Source organism: Lampetra fluviatilis, chromosome 62 (genome assembly GCF_964198595.1).
Source record: "Lampetra fluviatilis chromosome 62, kcLamFluv1.1, whole genome shotgun sequence".
Taxonomy (NCBI): Eukaryota; Metazoa; Chordata; class Hyperoartia; order Petromyzontiformes; family Petromyzontidae; genus Lampetra; species Lampetra fluviatilis.
The window spans coordinates 2,037,466-2,057,373 of record NC_136336.1 but is presented as its reverse complement, the minus strand read 5'-3'; the positions used below and the strand labels follow the sequence as shown (position 1 = coordinate 2,057,373).

The following is a 19,908-nucleotide window of genomic DNA, read 5'->3' as shown; positions in this document are numbered from 1 at the left end:
TCATCAGCCACGATCTATATCCCCGTGTTCTTCACTGCAGGGCCCATGAGCCATGGGCGACTGGCACCCCCCCACCCGACAACACACAAACGGTGACAACACCCCCGCATCATCGTCGTCGTCGAGCTCCTGCCAAACCCCCCGATGGTTTCAAATGGTGCAGCGGCCCTCGCACTGATGTCCTCTCGGCGAAAGCCCCCCCCCACCCCCGTCTGAAAATGAGTGAAGAACGCCGATGGATCCCCTTGTTTGAGATGACACTTAAAATGCCGATCCAGAACGTGACCCAAGCCCACGCGGGTTGCCTGTCGGCGCTGGGGAGAGGCGCGCCGGACTCGTCCATCCGCCACGACCCCCCCCCACGCCCCCCGCTGCTCGATGCAGAACCTCAGCCACGCTTTAAAGATCCGTCGCTCACCGGGAACGAGCGACGATCGGAGCCGCGGGGTTCGTAGCGCAGCGGCCTCATCACGGCGCTCACACACGCCGCTCGCGCGCGACACGATCGGGGCGCGCGCGGCGCAATCGATTTCGTTTCGACGGATCGCCACTTTGCCCGATGGCTAGAAGACTCCCCGCTTCCCCTCACCCCCCGAGTTTGGGCCGTTCCTTGCGAACGTGAGGACACGCTGAGAGAGAAGCCGAGAAAGGGGACGGAAAAAACGACAAACGCAGCGGGACAGCAGCTGCCGCCGCCGACTTTTTTGCAGGACGCTGTAGCGTCAGCAACAGCGCAGGTGCGGCATGACCCACGTCAGCTGTAGCATGACACGTGTCGGCTGTAGCATGACACGTGTCGGCTGTAGCATGACACGTGTCGGCTGTAGCATGACACGTGTCGGCTGTAGCATGACACGTGTCGGCTGTAGCATGACACGTGTCGGCTGCAGCATGACACATGTCGGCTGTAGCATGACACGTGTCGGCTGTAGCATGACACGTCGGCTGCAGCATGACACGTGTCGGCTGTAGCATGACACATGTCGACTGTAGCATGACACGTGTCGGCTGTAGCATGACACGTGTCGGCTGTAGCATGACACAGGTCAGCTGTAGCATGACACACATCAGCTGTAGCATGACCCACGTCAGCTGAAGCATGACACGTGTCAGCTGTAGCATGACACGTCAGCTGTAGCATGACACGTGTCGGCTGCAGCATGACACGTGTCGGCTGTAGCATGACACGTGTCAGCTGACTCAAGACCGCTGGTAGCATCAAAGGCAGCTGCAGTATCGGCAGCTGTTGAAATTGGCGACATCATTAACAGCAGCAGCAGACCCACTGACTGCTTCCGATCTCTAGCGGTCACCAGTGTTGAACTTTGACCCCTCCAGCCAGGCCGGTGTTCACACGCGCCAGCAAACGCATTTGTGACCCCCCCCCCTCCACCCCCCATATTCGGATATATTTTTTTTAATATTTAAAAAAAAATTCCTCCAAGTTATTTTATTTTTCTTTGTTTTCAGCTCGCGGGTATAAATACGGATGATAATACATCTATAAATACACTTTTACATGCAATAAGATACACAATCTATATACACGCATGGTCGCGAGCTGCAGAATCCATACGGTGTGAAGCGAGCGTGTGCCCGCGCGTGTGACGCGAGCGTACATGCGTGTGTACATGCGTGTGTACATGCGTGTGTACATGCGTGTATTCGGTGGCAGGGTGGTTAGTGTGGCACTGTACTACGAACCCGGTGACCAGAGTCCGATTCCCGCTCAGGGACATCGGGCTGTGGAATTCACTTGCACTGGACGTCCGATCTGCTGACTTCATCTTGGTGGGGCATGTACCTGGGGTATATACCTGGGGCGTGTACCTGGGGCGTGCACCTGCGGCATGCACCTGGGGCATGCACCTGGGGCATGCACCTGGGGCATGCACCTGGGGCATGCACCTGGGGCATGCACCTGGGGCATGCACCTGGGGCATGCACCTGGGGCATGCACCTGGGGCATGCACCTGGGGCATGCACCTGGGGCATGCACCTGGGGCATGCACCTGGGGCATGCACCTGGGGCATGCACCTGGGGCATGTAGCAGACGAAACAATTATCCTACATACAGCTGTAGATTCAAGTGGGTTCAGCGCCATTAGCGAGCGCCTATTAAGGCCAGCACCTCTCTCTCTCCTCTCCAATGATAGCCGCACAACGTTGCTTAGGATACTCATTTCACACAGAGCCAACCTAGAGGAAGCCCACACCAGCCGAAAGATACCGCCGACGTGCGCAGCCAAGAATGGCACGTTGGCTCGTGAGGAGCGGAGCGGGGCGAGTGTGTACAATGAGCGGCATCCGCACTCCCCGCGTAGACCACCGACGGCACAAAGGCAAATGTAGCCTTCGTGGCCATTCAGGGCAAGTGCTACGAGTGAGCACACATTTCTTTTAAAGTGACTTGTTTACAATTATTGTACTTAGCATTCCTGTCGTGTCTTCGTTCTGTTTGTTGCTGTAACGTTCTGACCCCGTGAACCTGCTAGAGCTTGGCAGCTCTCATCGTATTGCCCCTCAGATTCCACCAAGGGCCACGCACAGCAGGACTGGGGTGGACAACGTCGCAGCTACGCGCCCACCCAGCCGCCCTGTTCGTCGCCAACACGTCGTCGGCAACGTTCAAGCGCGCGACGCGGACACGCGCGCGACGCGGACACACGCGCTCAAAGTTCCCCCGCGCAGCCTTCGATAGGCTGTGCGGGGGCAGGTGCCGTTCGCGAGCGGCGCTTACGGCAGCAGCGGCGGGCACGTCACGCGCAGGGGTCGGGTTGGCCAACGCCACGCGGGGCCGCCTCGCGTCTTCCCGGTATCCCAATGCTGGCTACACACCGCCAGGGGGAGGCACAGGGCCAAAGTTAAATGTCTGCCCCAAGGTTCATTGGACGCGAGCGGGAATCGAACTCGGGGCTCGCCGGGTTCACAGCGCAGCGGCGCAAGAATCGCACACACACGCACGCACGCACACACACACACGCACGCACACACGCACACACACACGCACACACGCAGAACGACTCATCGTTGAAACGCAGGATCCTTTTACGTAGGCCAGCAAACCGCAGCGGTTGAGAAGCATCGTCGCCCGGACGCTGCTGCACACGGACGCTCACGACATTCTGACAAGCGCTGTGGGGGCGGGGTGGCTCATGGTGGGGGGGCAGGTGGGTGGGCGTGGGGCCAGGTGGGTTGACGGGGGGCTGGGGTTGACTGGGGGGGGCGCTGCTGGACAATTGCTCGAAGAGACGCTAGCGGTTGTGCGGGGGGGGGTGCGATGGAGGTGAACGAATAGCGATATCGGTGAAACCCTGGCTCGTGCCGTAAAACAAGGGCCGATCGTAGCGAAGTAAAATGACACGGTGGCGTTGGGACGGGGGGGGGGGAGAATGGTGCCGGGGTCAAGCCGGGATCGTCGGTGATGGGCTATGTCCATCGCGAAACCCACCGCCACAGCCGGCGTTAACGGCGGCCGTGATCGGCAGCGGTGAACGGCGGCGGTGAAGTGGCTGCCGCGAGTGCGCGAGTGGCGGCCGTGGAGTGGCGGCCGCAGTGTCTCCCGGTGAAACGTTCACAGCCGTGAAGAAGAGTGCGACCGACGACGCGCTACTAACGGGTAACGGGCAACAACACCAACTTTATTTAATTTTATTGGGCGGCGACAGCCATGATAATAACTAACAACGCCGCCATCTCACACGCGGGCGACCTCGCAAAATAATACCGAAACTTAAACCCCTCCCCCTCCCTGCCCCCCCCCTCCCTGCCCCCCCTCCCCCCCTCCCCGATGAATTTATAGGATGGTGGTTTTCATCCTGGTTACTCCGGATAGCCGGACATTCTCTCTCTCTCATCTCTCTCTGCGTACCCGCCACTTTGCGTGGTCCACCCAGGCCGGTTCCACGTTTTGATTAAGCGAGCAGCGGCTGGGCGGCTGGGCTGGGGAGGGGCGGTTCAGTTTGGCCGTTCCTGCTGCGGCGTTTGAGCAAGGGCAGCACTCGTATGCGGGGGGGGGGGGGATGGACGCGTCCAGACGCGTTTACTCGTCCCGCCTAGATGGATTGGATTCCGCTCTCTGCATTTGCCCACTCGCCCGCCCGCCCACTCATCAACCCACCCACTCGCCTACCCACTCGCCTACCCACCCGCCCACTCACCCCGGCGACTGGGGGGTGATTTTTACACGTGGCGGCGTAGGGAGAGCTGGAGTCCGGGTTTGGCAGCACGTGGCAGGGTCGTATGTTACAGAAGCTTGTTTGTGAGCGTCGCGGTTGGTGGTGACGGTGGTGACGACAGTGGCGGAGGAGACGGTGGTGGTGGTGGTGATGGCTTGGGAACGCTTGCGATGATGGTAGGGGTGAGGCTGACACGGCAGCCAGCACTACCCGAACTGGAAGAAAAAATTTCCGGGAGCTTGGCCTGGCAGATAAACGCACACATACACACACACACGTACGCACACATAAGCACGAAGCCATACCCGTGCACACAGACGCGCACACACACACACCCCCAAAAAGCCGCACACAGAAAGTAGACACATGAGAGCAGACACACAGGCGCACAAACACACACAAAGACACAGACACACACGCACAAACACACACAAAGGCACAGACACACACGCGCAACAAATTAGAATTACTCGCTGCTCACTCGGGAACGAGCGATCAACTGGTGACACCGCATTGGCATCGGAGCACAAGCACAATTAACGCAAACTCCCAATACAAGCACACCGTCAATAACACCGTGTGCTTTTAAAAGGAAATAAATATATTGGAGGCGGACGTTTCGAGCCATGACCCTTCTGCAGAGCAGAAATGTCCAGGAAGGGCCACTGCACAAAAACATTGCCTCGAATATATCTTTTCCCTTTACAGCCCAGACTGGTCAACGACCCTTACAACTACAACGTTTCAGAAATGTTACATGCAAATGCATCTGAGCAAATTACACATTAACAAACTGTTGGGGCAAGTGCCATTAGGAAGCACCTGTGAAGGCAGGCACGGCACACGAGGGGGGTGGGGTGGCCAGCACCACGCCCAGCCGCCTTTGTCTCCCCAGTGGTGGACGTTTACACGTCACACCAGATCATCGTCACGGGTGTTGGCCGCAATCGACAATCGTGCTCTGGTCGTCGGGTTCGTAGCTCAGCGCGCGCCAACCACAACAGTACCGCTCCGCAGAGTACACGCATGCACACACACGCACGAAACTCATCACCTCTCTTCCCGTGGGAGAAAAAAAAACGGATAGACCGGGGCGAAAACCCAGCACGCACACTCAAAAGGTCAGCACGGACGGACGGTCTCACGATCCCACTTGCTGTACTGCCACATCCCTCCTGGCTCACTCCTGCAGCCCAGCGCCCATCCTCTGCATTTTGCCAAATTACACCGCAAGCCACTTCATTTGCCAAATCCACGGAGCGAAAATGCTCCCCCTACCTCACGCGAGCTACCTCAGGAGGTAAAGCCAGATGTCTGCTCTGGGCTCGTGGACTAAATATGTATCCGTTTAAAATCGCTTTCTCTCCTTCAGTTATTTTTAAACGTCTTTCTCACTTCTTCTTCTTTCCTTGGTTGATGATAACTATTTCAGCCCTTCCACTATATAGATTTAACTTATAATTAAAACCCGTCGAGGATCACCACCTCCCGGCTCTCCGGGGGGCATATGGCAGAGCAGCAAACGGGATAATTCCCATGGTACATTCCACACGTACGCGGAGTGAGCACCACCACCCCCCCTCCCCCTCCCGCGCGCGCGGGGGGTTTCCTCCGGGTACTGCGAAGTTTCCGCCCACGTGCACCAACGCTCAACGATAACGGAGTTGGCCAAAACATCCCAATGTAGGATGACGAGAGCTTGGGGCGCTTGCCGGCGCCGGTTCTGCCCGCCGTCCCCCGCTCGTCTGTTGGGTGACCCTCCGAGCCGTTCTCTCTCTGAAGGTGCGCGCGCATTAAAGATTATACACCGTCATTATCTGTTGTTCAAAGCCCTTATTGAAATGGGAATCCTCGATCGGCGCCCCACGCCTTCAATGCGCCACCACGGCCGCGATAATTAGCGGAGGGGGAGGGGGGGGTAGTACGAGACGAAAGTTGAACCGACTCACTTTCAAAAGTGAAGCCACCTCCAGGCCCAAAGAAGGTACGGAAAATGTTGTTGGCGTCAAGATCTGAACCAAGAGAGAGGGAAATCAGGGGGCAGGCGTTAGGCACTCGGCTCCATTAACCTATACCACACGGCAGTGGGTGTGCGCGTGTGTGTTGTGCACACACACACATTACAAAGATCCCCCGCTCTAAAGCCTTAACAGACTGTTGGGGGAAAGTGCTGTTAGCGAGCACCTATGAAGGCCGGTACAGTAAACGAGGGTGGCCAGCACCACGCCCGGCCGCCTTTGTCTCCCCAGTAGCGATGTTTACACATCACACCGGGTACGCATTTGAGGCTGAGTCGACCTCGGGGAAGCTCAGGACCGGTTCAAATAATCGTCACTGGTGGTGGCCGTGAGCGGGAATCGAACTCGGGTCGCCGGGTTCATAGCGCAGCGCGCTAACCACGACACGACTGCTCCCGACACGCACACCGACACACGAATACACACACACACACACTACACACGAATACATACACACATACAAACAAAGACAAAGATCCCCCGTACAGCCGTGACAGACCGTTTGGGTGCGAGTGCTGTTAGCGAGCACCTAGTTTCACCCTCTCCTCTGAGATAGCCAATAGTCCGCAGGGTTAGTCACACCACCCCCTGGGGTTAGTCATCACCCCACCCCCCCCTCTGGGCTGGTCACCCTCCCCCCCCCTCTGGGCTGGTCACCCTCCCCCCCCCTCTGGGCTGGTCACCCTCCCCCCCGCCCCGCTGACCGTTGAAGCCCGAGCCGTCCTCTTCGAGGTCCTGGCCGCTGTCAAAGCGTGCCCTCTTCTTGGGGTCGGAGAGCACAGAGAACGCCTCGCCCACCTCCTTGAACTTCTTCTCCTCCTCCTTCTGCATGTCCGGGCTCACGCTGCTGTGCCGGTCTGCGGAAGGCGCACGTGACCCGGTCAGTCGTTGGGCGGTCAAGTGGGGCGGTCAGTTAGACAGTCAGTCGGTCGTTCAGTCGGTCGGTCGGTCACACAGGTTCAACGATGCCCGATTTATTCAATGCAATGATGATGACCGTAATAGATTATCGTTTTGTGCGTTTCGATCCCGCGACGATGCATCACAAACCGTCGTCCACATCGTCGTTTCGTTACACGACGATGACAGTAAAACGATAACGCGGTGGGTCAATCTGATGAGGGCGTAGGAGGTGAAGTGCAACACAGGTGCGCCGCTACATTGGCTAGCCGAGTTGGGGGAGAGCGGCGGCGCAGTGGTTAGCGCGTCGCGCTACGAACCCGGCAACACGGGTTCATTTTCCGCACCCGACCAAAAACAGCGGTGAAAATCTTGTCCTTGGCCTCCCCTGGTGCGATGTGTGAACGTCGGGAGACAGAAGCGGCCGGGTGTCGTGCCGTGCCGGCCTTCATAGGTGCCGTTCGCGAACGGCACTTGCACCAACAGCCCGGGAAAAGGCTACACGGGGACTCCTCTACTTATGAACGGTTGCAGAGGTCCGTTCATAAGTCGATTTGTTCGTAAGTACAACTTTCCTCCCGTCGATTCCAAAAGTGTTGTGCGGCCTGTACACTAACACGTAGAGGAGTCCCTGTAATTCATAATCAACATTTTTAGGTTTAGTTCGCGTTATTTATAAATGTGTCGTAACTCTCCACCACTCGACACGGCCAATCAGTAAAAAAGTCTCACGTTGACAAAAGACAAATAGTTCACTGCTTTAGCCCACCGGTGTGTTGAATCGTGAAACCACAACATTTACAATTTGAGTACGACGTTTCGCTGGTAATTGCATCCAGCATCATCGGTCGCGAAAGCCTACGTGTTAAACTGACCAACCTCTATGGGGAGGATACTTTTCTTAAAACCAGAAAATTGGAGTCCCTGTAAGGTAAATCTACTGCCGCCATGCGCTTCACGGGTCCCCAACAGGTACGCTCCACCGCCTTCGCCGGCCCGCAGTGAACGGGCTGTGGTGAAGTACGGTCAAACTGAAAGCCACGACCATCACTGCGTAGAGAGAGGCCTTCACCCAGCGGTGGATCGATATTGAACGTGTAACTACGCCACGTTTAACGCCAAGTGAGAAACTGCGACGGCGTCCTGTCGTGTGTCACATTTCGCCCTCTAGCGTCCAGCCCCTGAGCTGCAGCGTCTGTCCAACAAAGGACATCCTTCTCAAGCACAAGTGACCACCCGCCATTATCACATGACCTCGGCGTGTTCACTTGTGCCGTTAACACGCCCGCCCCCCCCCTTGCCCGCGCATTCACATGACCCCCGTGTGTTTACACCTACGTCACTCACATGACCCCCGTGTTCGCATGACCCCCCACGTGTTCACCTGACGTAAATATTACCACCCACCACATCGCACCGTCATCCACACGACACGTGCTCACCTGCCCGCCCCTCTCGCGTGTTCACACCTACGTCATTCTCGTGACCCCTGTGTCATTAACATTACCCCCCCCCCCCACCATCACGTGTTAACATTTGTCACCTCCACACGACCCATGTTCTCCTGCTCCCTCCCCACTTGTAAAATCAAACTATTTGTATTTTTTTTTTCTAGATTTGAAGCTTTCGTGACTGCAAGGATTCATATTCTTAGGTTTTTTCGGTAAAGTCACGTAGGTAAAACATCACAATTAAAGTGACGGTTCCACCTGAAGACGGAAGCTTGTGTTGCCTCCGAAACGTCGTGATTTTTATTTTATTTTACTTTTATTAATTTTAATGTTTTACCTACGTGACTTTACCGAAAAAACCTAAGAATATTTGTATTTTACCCCCACCGAGCTGCGTGGCTCTTTTTCAGAAGCGACCGGGCCATCACAAATGACAGCAACTCAAACAAAGTGGCTTATCGTCGTCACGTGGACATTCACAGCAGCAAAATACTCGAAACGTGGAGGGGAAAAACCGGAGGACTCGGAGAAAAACCACGTGACCACGGGCCGCGATAGAGACACCCAAACTCCAAATCTACAGCAGCAGGCGTCGTCAGAGTCGGGATCGAACCCACGCGCTCCTGCATACCGGGCGAGGTAGTTAACATATCCCACCAGCCCACGTGCCCCCCCCACCCCAACGCTCACCCGGGTGGTGCATGAGTGCGCGCTTGCGGTAGGCCTTCTTGATCTCGTCGTCCGACGCGCTGCGGTCCACGCCCAGCACCTTGTAGTAGTCCTTCCTCTTGCTCTTCTTCAGCGCCAGCTTCGCTTCGTGCAGCAGCTGCTTGTTCTCTGCGCATCCATCACAGCAGCAGCAGCGGCGGTGGCGATGACGAACAACGGCAGAATCACGCGGTGAGCGAGTCCACGTGTCTCTGTGCGAGTTTATGGGTCTCTGTGCAAGTCTACAGGTCTCTGTGCGAGTCTACGGCTCTCTGTGAGAGTCTACGGGTCTCTGTGAGAGTCTACGGGTCTCTGTGAGAGTCTACGGGTCTCCGTGCGAGTCTACGGGTCTCCGTGCGAGTCTACGGGTCTCTGTGCGATTCTACGGGTCTCTGTGAGAGTCTACGGGTCTCTGTGCGATTCTACGGGTCTCCGTGTGAGTCTATGGGTCTCTGTGCGAGTCTATGGGTCTCTGTGTAAGTCTACGGGTCTCTGTGCGAGTCTACGGGTCTCCGTGCGAGTCTACGGGTCTCCGTGCGAGTCTACGGGTCTCTGTGCGAGTCTACGGGTCTCCGTGCGAGTCTACGGGTCTCTCTGCGAGTCTACGGGTCTCCGTGCGAGTCTATGGGTCTCTGTGTGAGTCTACGGGTCTCTGTGTGAGTCTACGGGTCTCTGTGTGAGACTACGGGTCTCTGTGTGAGTCTACGGGTCTCTGTGTGAGTCGTTAGGTCTCTGTGTGAGTCTATGTGTCTCTGTGTGAGTTTACGGGTCTCTGCGTGAGTCTATGTGTCTCTGTGCGAGTCTACGGGTCTCTGTGTGAGTCTACGGGTCTCTGTGTGAGTCTATGTGTCTCTGTGTGTGTCTACGGGTCTCTGTGCGAGTCAATGGGTCTGTGCGAGTCTACGGGTCTCTGTGTGAGTCTATGGGTCTCTGTGTGTGAGTCTATGGGTCTCTGTGTGTGAGTCTATGGGTCTCTGTGTGAGTCTATGGGTCTCTGTGTGAATCTATGGATCTCTGTGTGAGTCTATGGGTCTATGTGTGAGTCTATGGAACTCTGTGTGAGTCTATGGGTCTCTGTGTGAGTCTACGGGTCTCTGTGTGAGTCTATGGGTCTCTGTGTGAATCTATGGGTCTCTGTGTGAGTCTACGGATCTCTGTGTGAGTCTACGGGTATTTGTGTGAGTCTATGGGTCTCTGTGCGAGTCTACGGGTCTCTGTGCGAGTCTACGGGTCTCTGTGCGAGTCTACGGGTCTCTATGTAAGTCTATGGGTCTCTGTATAAGTCTGTGGATCTCGTTGTGAGTCTACGGGTCTCTGTGTGAGTCTACGGATCTCTGTGCGAGTTGATGGGTCTCTGAGCAAGTCTATGGATCTCTGCATGAGTCTATGGATCTCCAATATACACTGTGGTCTGAAACCATCAGCTGCATATCCAACTCAGATTACGATTTCCCCATGGCCTACCAAACATACTACAGTACCCACTCGATGACGATTTTATCATATAAAGCTATCACGGAAACCTTGCTATCGTAAACCCTTGCCATCGGGAGACAAACCACTGCAAGAAAATCACCGTTAGCATTTGCCACCCTGGTCGGTGCCGATAAGCAAGATTCAGCGCTACGGCTCGAGGAGCACGGAACATCGCGTGGGCCACTCGACCCACACCTCGAAGGGCCTCCTGCTCACCTCTCGTCTTCTCCATGCTGAAGATCTTCTCGAAGTCCTTCACCGCCTCCTCGTACTGCTCTGTGTCTCGGTAACTGCACGCGCGGAGAAGCGAGAGACGACGCCGCCGATCGTTGAGCAAGCGTGAAGAGACAAGCTGACGCTCGTTTCTGAGTGCCCCTCATCCTCCTCGTCTTCATCATAAACCACCCACTCACCCACCTCGCTTACCCAGCCACTCAGCCACCCAGCCACCGTCACTAACTCACTCAGCTGCTTAGCCAACCAGCCACCCAGCCCCTCGGCCACTGAGCTACCCAGCCAGTCATCCAGCCACCCAGCCAGTCACTCAACCACCCAGCGAGTCACTCAACCACCCAGCCACAGTCACTCAACCACCCAGCCAGTCACTCAACCACCCAGCCACAGTCACTCAACCACCCAGCCACAGTCACTCAACCACCCAGCCACAGTCACTCAACCACCCAGCCACAGTCACTCAACCACCCAGCCACAGTCACTCAACCACCCAGCCAGTCACTCAACCACCCAGCCACAGTCACTCAACCACCCAGCCACAGTCACTCAACCACCCAGCCACAGTCACTCAACCACCCAGCCACAGTCACTCAACCACCCAGCCACAGTCACTCAACCACCCAGCCACAGTCACTCAACCACCCAGCGGCTCCGCCAACCAGTCACCCAGCCCCTGAGCCACCCATCCACTCAGCGACTGAGCTACCCAACCAGTCACCCTGCCACTCAGTTACCCAGCCAACCAATCACCATGCCACTCAGTCACTCAGCCATCAGCCGCTCAGCTAACCAGCCACCCAGCCCTTCAGCCACTGAGTGACTCAACGAGTCACCCATCCAACCAGTCACCCTGCCACTCAGTTACCCAGCCAACCAGTCACCCAGCCACTCAGTCACCCAGCTACCCATCACACAGACACCCAGCGACAGTCACTCACCCACCCAACCGCTCAGCCAACCAGCCACTTAGCCCACTGAATAGCAGCTGCCACTGCTATTCAGTGGCCTAAAATAAAATAAAATGTTTCGCTCCGGATGACCGCTGTAAAGTATTATCTGTGTTTTCATTTAGTGTGCTGATTTTAAAGGTGCATTGAAAAATGTGATGCTCCGACTGATGCTCCTGATGTTGTGGAGTGACTCATGCAGCCAGATATGGCTGCAGGGTTTGGTGGTACATGTTGTTAATGTCGTTTATTGTGAAAATTCGGTCACAGTTCCTATGACCACTGTTACATTGCTTTTATGGCTTTATTTTGGTGATTTGGAAAACTTTTTTGGTTTGGCCATGTTTGTTTGTTGTAGTACGGAGTTAGACTGATGGTCTTAATCTAAGTTGGCTTGTGGTTGTTGTTTGACTTGCATCCCACTGGGATTTTTGCAGTGTTGGTGTACGGTGCTTATTTCTGAAATTTTTGCTGTTTTTTTCCCCTGTATTTTCTGTTTGCACTTAGTCACATAGTCACTTTAAGATGTTTTCTTGTTCATGTTTTTGTTTTTTGTTTGTTGTGGTTGCACCCGATTCAAGAGCCGAATGCCCACAGGGCTATACCAAATAAATGAATTTATACTTAGCCACCCAGATACCCAGTCGCTCAGCCCCCCAGCCACTCACCACTGTGCCCGCCGGTGGTAGGCCTTCACGTACGACTCGTCCAGGAGGATAGCGTTCGTGCAGTCTTCAATCGCTTGCTCCATCCGGCGCAGCTGGAGGTAGCAAGCGGCAGGCGCGGCGTTACCGCACCACCACACAGAGGAAGATCCCCCCCCCCCCCTGCACCCCATATGACCTTTAACAGGGTGTTGGGGCAGGTTCCGTAAGCGAACACCTGTTACGATTAGTACACCCGAAATGAAGAACCGCCACGGTTGCCGCGGCTGTAATAACCGTGGCGATACTACCGCCATCTGCTTCACGCGCAGCGGACGCGACAGATCCGGTGGTGTCCTTCGTGTGCCGGTGTCACGGTCCGAGGCTGCCGAATTAAAAAAAAGGTTGCACCGCAAATTACTCAATTGGGTTCGCACCCTTCCCCCGCACCTCCGATGAGCACGGTTGGCTACATATGGTGCGATAAAAGTTCAGCATACGTACACAGAAACATCGCCCACCCTCCCTCGCCAAGGCCGCTACGGTGACACACACAAGCGCCTTCCTTCGTGGTAACAGCCTTGCGCCGTATGAACGATAGCGCCAATATCGCACGCGCTCAATTATTATAATAAATATACCAGAGGCCGTGTTGTCCCAAAGCAACATTCCTGACCCTCACACACACTGGACGGATGAACGCCTCCCTCGAATAAAAAAAACATTGCGCGATGATAACAAGAAAAATATCCACAACAATAAACAACACAAATAATCCATTCAAATACCGCATCACCCTGCACATCCTCGGGGTGTCGTGGCGGCGAACAAATTATTATTTTTTTTGTTACCCAACCCAAGAAAACAATCAATGGGTTATAAACGGAGCAAATGAAAATAATGTGTTTTTGGACAATTTTATTTTATTTCCGATTCGACTTGGCAAGTGCCGCGGAAATCGACAGCGGCGTGGGGGAGTTTGCAGCGCCATCACGCGGGAGGGCTTCGTTACAAGCCGGGTCCAGCCAGTCCAAAACTGGAGCCCACCCCACCACGGGTGTGTTCGGGGATGTGACGCGATCGAAGGAATCCGCAGGCAGAAACACACAAAGAACAGCCCCCCCCCCCACCCGGTATAGCCTGAACAGACTGTTGGGTGCGAGTGCTGTTAGCGAGCACCTAGTATCACCTAATCACCCTCTCCTCCGGGATAGCCAATAGTCGACACAGGGTTCGTCACACCACACCCCAGGTTAGTCATCACCCTCGCCGCCATCCCACAGCGCTGTTTAAAGGGAGCACCTCTGCAGGTCGGCACTTGACACCAGGGGGCGGGTGGCCAGCACCACACCTGGCAGCCTTCGTCTCCCGGAGTTGCGATGTTTTTACACACCGCACCAAGTACTCATCTGAGGCTAAGTCGACCGAGGGTAGGCCCAGGAACGGTTCGGATTTTCGTCACTGGTGGTGGCCGTGAGTGGTAATCGAATACAAAGTACAAAGTATGGATGTGTGTTCTCGATTTTTAGATTTTAACCTCACAATCAAATTTCGTATTGTTGTGAAATAAAAACGCTTTTTTGGGATTGATCCGAAAGTGTTGTGACGTCGCAGGAAGTGATGCAACTTTAATGACATGACCTTTCAGCCAATCGGTGTCATGTGGCACCGGGTGACGCAACTTATGTTAGCATCGTGATCACTGCCACCACCAACACCACCAACCACAAACACCGTCACCACAACGACTGCCACCGCCGCTCTACTGCCATTAACAGCACTGCCACTATTACCACACCACCACCACTACTACTACGACCACAACCACCTCAAACATCACCACTGCCACCACTTCTACTGCCACTAACAATAATGATGTCATCACCACACCGCAAACACACCACCACCACTACAGCCACAACGACCACCACAACCACCAAGGCCACTACCACCATGACCACAATAACTACACCAAGACCACCACCGTGTCCACATCTGAAACTATTTACCAAGGAACCAGAGATTCACACACAAAGAAACATAAACCAGCACCATCACCACCACCACCGACACGATAACCCCTATTTACAAAACCACAAACACATCCACCGGCACAGCGTCCGGCGCCGTACCTTGATGCCGACGGTGGCGCGGTTGCAGTAGAGCTTGGCGTTGGTGAGGCGGTTGTTGGGGTCGATGGTGAGCGCCTGCGAGTAGAGCTGGCACGCCTCCTCCAGCCGGCCCTCCTTGAACGCTCGGTTGCCGTCCTCCTTGCGCTGCTTCAGCAAACGAGCGTTCTGCACGCACAGGGCGGCGGGGGGGAGTGGGTGAGACAGGAGTGAGGGGGGAGTGAGGCTTGTGGTGCTTCTAGATTTGAAGCTTTCGTGACTGCAAGGATTCATATTCTTAGGTTTTTTTCGGTAAAGTCACGTAGGTAAAAAATTTAAATTAATAAAAGTAAAATAAAAATAAAATAAAAATCACGACGTTTCGGAGGCAACACAAGCAGGTGGGACCATCACAGCACGACAGCTGCATCACTTGATACAGCTATCGTGCTGTGACGGTCCCACCTGAAGACGGAAGCTTGTGTTGCCTCTGAAACGTAGTGATTTTTATTTTATTTTTATTTTACTTTTATTAATTTAAATGTTTTACCTACGTGACTTTACCGAAAAAACCTAAGAATATGCTTATGGTGCTGTTGGAAGGTGCCTGCCTCCAACTGCCCAGCAGTAGTAAGTGTCCTTCACGAGCCTCCGCCACACATTCACATGCAACAAAGACAAAGATCTCCCCGTATAAGCTTCACAGACTGTCGGGGCAAGTGCCATTGGTGAGCAGTGCCTATGAAGGCTGTCGCGGCACACGAGGGAGCGGGTGGCAAGCACCATGACCGGACGCCTTTGTCTCCCCAGTGGCGATGTTTACGCACTGCATCAGGCTGAGTCGACCTCGGGGAGGCCCCAGGACCGGTTCAGATAATCGTCAATGGTGTTGACCGCACCTTCACACATACACACGTACGTACGTGCACACAAGCTGAAGCAGCGCGTGTGTGTGTGTGCCCGTGTGTGCGAGTGGCCCCCACCTTGCAGGTGAGTCGCGCCATCTCGTGGTCCGGCTCCATCTTGAGCGCCTGCACGAAGTGCTGCACCGCGCGGTCGATCATGTCCTCGTAGTAGAGGCACAGGCCTCGCACATAGAGCGCGTCGGCGTTCGTGGGGTCGGCGCGCAGCACGTCGCTGTGTACACAAAACAAAGACAAAGATCCCCCCGTATAGCCTTAGCAGACTGTTGGGGCAAGTGCTGTTCGCGAGCACCTATGAAGGCCACACACACACGTACACATGTACACACATGTACACAGTATTAGAGGAACAGGTGCTACAGTAGTGCTGGTGCTACGGTAGTGCTGGTGCTACGGTAGTGCTCGTGCTACGGTAGTGATGGTGCTACGGTAGTGCTCGTGCTACGGTAGTGATGGTGCTACGGTAGTGCTCGTGCTACGGTAGTGATGGTGCTACGGTAGTGCTCGTGCTACGGTAGTGCTGGTGCTACGGTAGTGCTCGTGCTACGGTAGTGCTGGTGCTACGGTAGTGCTCGTGCTACGGTAGTGCTGGTGCTACGTAGTGCTGGTGCTACGGTAATGCTCGTGCTACGGTAGTGCTGGTGCTACGGTAGTGCTGGTGCTACGGTAGTGCTGGTGCTACGGTAGTGCTGGTGCTACGGTAGTGCTGGTGCTACGGTAGTGCTGGTGCTACGTGAAGGTTCGTGCTAACCTTGCACTGGCGCTCACCTGGCGACCGACTGCGCCTCTGCGTACCGCCCCAGCAGGGCGAGGCACTCGGCCTTCTTGATCTTGAGCTTGGGGCAGGCGATGGCGTAGGCCAGCGCCCTCTCCATGCAGTACACCACCTGGGAGTGGTGGGGGGACCGCACACGGCAACAATCAGCACCACGGTCATCGCCACCAACATCGTCACCAGTCGGCAACGACGCCATCAACATCGGTAGCATCATCACCATCTGCATCCACCTCGGCAATATCAACATCACAGTCATCGCCACCGGCATCAGCATCGCCATCGTCATTACCGTCAACATTACCACCATCATCGTCATTTTCGTCATCAGCAGCAGTCTCAGTAGTGTCGGCATCATGACCACATGAACATCACCATAACCACCATCATCATCACCACCACCATCATCGGCGCCACCAGCATCACCACCATCGCAAACATGTGCGAACCGCCAACCCTCGCTTCCACAGCGCCGGGTTACACGAGTTGCAGCATAGCCACTAGCGCCCGGACGGTGATGGTGACGGTTACAATGATGATGGTGACGACGACGGCGATGACGACTGCAACGCAATTAACGACGCACTCACAGCCGACGCTCACCTTCCTGTAGTCCTTCTTCTCGAACGCCTTCTCTGCCATGTTTTCAAACTCGAGCAGCACGCTGGCATTCTTCAGCTGCGCGGCACCACAACGGGGGAACGAGACGCGCCCATCATTATTTTTACTACTCCTACTACAACTGGCACGCGTGTGGACCACACAAGTCAACTGCTGTAGTCTTGCGCTCCTACAACGGAGGAATTGGCAAACGACACAAACTCTCTACCGCTGAAGCCCTGTCGTCGTGGCTAGCACACCTTGACGTTGGCACTAAGCTCGCGAACCCTATTGCTGCCGTCATGCGCATGCATAGAATTAAGGAAAGCCTCGCCGAGTCTCAAGACTGCGTCATTAAAGAGTCGTTTTTTGTTGTTGTTCTCATTAAAAATGGATTCGGGACACGCCCTGAGCATGTGAGGTAGCCACCATGATTTATCGCGATCATGACTAATGATTGATGACATGATTATTTTTTTATCGTGTTTGTTTATCCAGGAAAAGTCTAAAAACTCGGGGGGGCGGGGAGCAATATTGCTGCTACTATGCGTGCGAATTCAAGTGAGTGATTTGCAAGTAAATTTGTATTTCAGCATTGGGATGTTTCGGTCAATACCAGCTATGGGAGAACGCCTGAACAGGGAGAGAACATGTTCTCCTCACACACCCCACGAAGAAAGGCGCCCCGAGCAGGGAACCGAACCCTGGAACTTCTCGCTGTGGGGGCACGATTGTTACCACTGCGCCACCCTGCCCGCAAATCCACGGTTGTTCAATAATAACCGCTAAACAGCTGGTCACACTCACGCCGATGGGCGGTCACCGCCTTCGGCCATCCTCAGTGGTAGCGATTCCACGTTTCTATGGCAAGGGGCCAGTCGGTTTATACCAGGAGCACTGTAGACTTCCTGCGGTGAAATTAACCTCTCTCATTCTAGTGACCTCTCAGGCCAGGTCGACTGTCAACCAGGACTTGAACTCACAAACATTTTCATTTCTGGGTGAGTGCGCCGCTCACAGACACATCTAGCCCCGTGTTTGTGTGTACGTATGTTGAACTTCTTTGGCACCATATTTTGCCAACCGTGCTCCTTTAACTACCGCGGAAAGATTCTCCGAGTCACGTGGCTCAATTTAAAGAGGGTCCTGCATTTGGGTGATTGGCCAATAACGCTATTTAATGAGTTTTCACAACCTTCTTCCTCCGACGTAAAAGCCATAAGTCAACCGACATGCTGTACTATCTGCTCACATACATGTGGTGCTATCAGAGAACCTACTTGCTGCACTATCAACAAACCAACTTGCTGTGCTAGTATCCAGCCAACTTGCTGTGCTGTCAATCAACCTGCTGGCCATGCGACCCACCAACCTACTTGCTGCACTATCAACTAACCAACTTGCTGTGCTAGTATCCAGCCGACTTGCTGTGCTGTCAATCAACCTGCTGGCCATGCGACCCACCCACAAACCTACTTGCTTGCACGGTCAACCAACTTTCGGCACCGTCCACGAGCCGACTTGCTGTGCCGTCAATCAACCTACTTGCTGTGCTCTCCGCTGAGCACCACCGCCCTGGGAACAGGTGCCAGCGTGCCGAGTACGGGGTGCCGACACCGGTACTCGCTAATTATAGCTCCCGCGTCACATCGCGCGTCACCCCCACACGTCACATCGCACGTGTCACCCCCACACGTCACCCCGCGCGTCACTCCACACGCCTCCACGGCAAGAACTCCTGCCACTCAGGGTGCCCTCGTTTGGCTCAATGAGTCCAAAGAATCCACTGCTATGGGGGCCTTGTGTTTTTATTTTAAATGTTATTCCCCCACCCCCCCTAAATGTGCCAATAATAATGAGTAGTTCATAACAATAATTCAGCAGCAGGGTGGTGCAGTGATGCACAGCAACATGGGCCTGGGTTCAATTCCTTACTCGGCTGCCTTTCTGTGTGGAGTTTGTATCATCTCCCCTGTTCTGCAAAGTGTGAGTGTGTGATGGTGTGTGATGGTGTGTGATGGTGTGTGATGGTGTGTGATGGTGTGTGATGGTGTGTGGTGGTGTGTGGTGGTGTGTGATGGTGTGTGATGGTGTGTGATGGTGTGTGATGGTGTCTGGTGGTGTGTGATGATGTGTGATGGTGTGTGATGATGTGTGATGATGTGTGATGATGTGTGATGATGTGTGATGATGTGTGATGGTGTGTGTTGGTGTGTGCGAGTATGGAGTCTGTATGATCTCCGGTGTTCTGCAGAGTGCGAGTATGTGATGGTGTGTGATGGTGTGTGATGATGTGTGATGGTGTGTGATGATGATGTGTGATGGTGTGTGATGGTGTGTGCGAGTATGGAGTTTGCATGAACTTCACTGTTCTGCAGAGTGTGATGGTGTGTGTGGAGTTTATATGATCTCCCTGACCTGAAGAGTGCGAGTGTGTGATGGTGTGCGTGTGTGTGCGGAGTTTGTACGATCTCTCCTGTTCTGCAGAGTGCGAGTGTGTGATGGTGTGTGTGTGTGGAGTTCATAATCTCCCATGTTTCTACAGTGTGAGTGTGTGATGGTGTACGTGAGTGTGGAGTTCGTATGATCCCCCCATGTTTCACGTGGCTCTCGTCCCAGTTCTTCAGTTTCCTTCCATAGCTAAACAAACACACAAAACATCCCCGCTGCTGAAAAACATCCCCAATGGGTTAAGTGGGTTGCCGAGTGGGTGGGTTGCCGAGTGGGTGGGTTGCCGAGTGGGTGGGTTGCCGAGTGGGTGGGTTGCCGAGTGGGTGGGTTGCCGAGTGGGTGGGTTGCCGAGTGGGTGGGTTGCCGAGTGGGTGGGTTGCCGAGTGGGTGGGTTGCCGAGTGGGTGGGTTGCCGAGTGGGTGGGTTGCCGAGTGGGTGGGTTGCCGAGTGGGTGGGTTGCCGAGTGGGTGGGTTGCCGAGTGGGTGGGTTGCCG

The 19,908-nt window shown here is 54.8% G+C and overlaps 1 protein-coding gene across 2 annotated transcripts in view; it reads right to left on the bottom strand.

The window, feature by feature from the left end:
• Positions 1 to 3,775: 3,775 nt before the first annotated feature.
• DNAJC7 (DnaJ heat shock protein family (Hsp40) member C7) overlaps positions 3,776 to 19,908 on the bottom strand; it is a 30,390-nt gene continuing 14,257 nt past the window's right edge. Inside the window, exons 5-14 of one of the 2 annotated variants that reach the window (XM_078881711.1) lie at positions 16,967 to 17,041; positions 16,357 to 16,475; positions 15,649 to 15,802; positions 14,690 to 14,854; positions 12,582 to 12,673; positions 10,949 to 11,022; positions 9,239 to 9,385; positions 6,902 to 7,054; positions 6,129 to 6,191; positions 3,776 to 4,423 (exon numbers count right to left, since the gene is read on the bottom strand). In XM_078881711.1, the coding sequence (XP_078737837.1) occupies positions 4,386 to 4,423; positions 6,129 to 6,191; positions 6,902 to 7,054; positions 9,239 to 9,385; positions 10,949 to 11,022; positions 12,582 to 12,673; positions 14,690 to 14,854; positions 15,649 to 15,802; positions 16,357 to 16,475; positions 16,967 to 17,041 (1,080 nt within the window). In that variant the 3' untranslated portion in view covers positions 3,776 to 4,385. The remainder of the gene's footprint in view (positions 4,424 to 6,128; positions 6,192 to 6,901; positions 7,055 to 9,238; positions 9,386 to 10,948; positions 11,023 to 12,581; positions 12,674 to 14,689; positions 14,855 to 15,648; positions 15,803 to 16,356; positions 16,476 to 16,966; positions 17,042 to 19,908) is intronic. The other variant, XM_078881712.1, reaches the window with a different exon arrangement.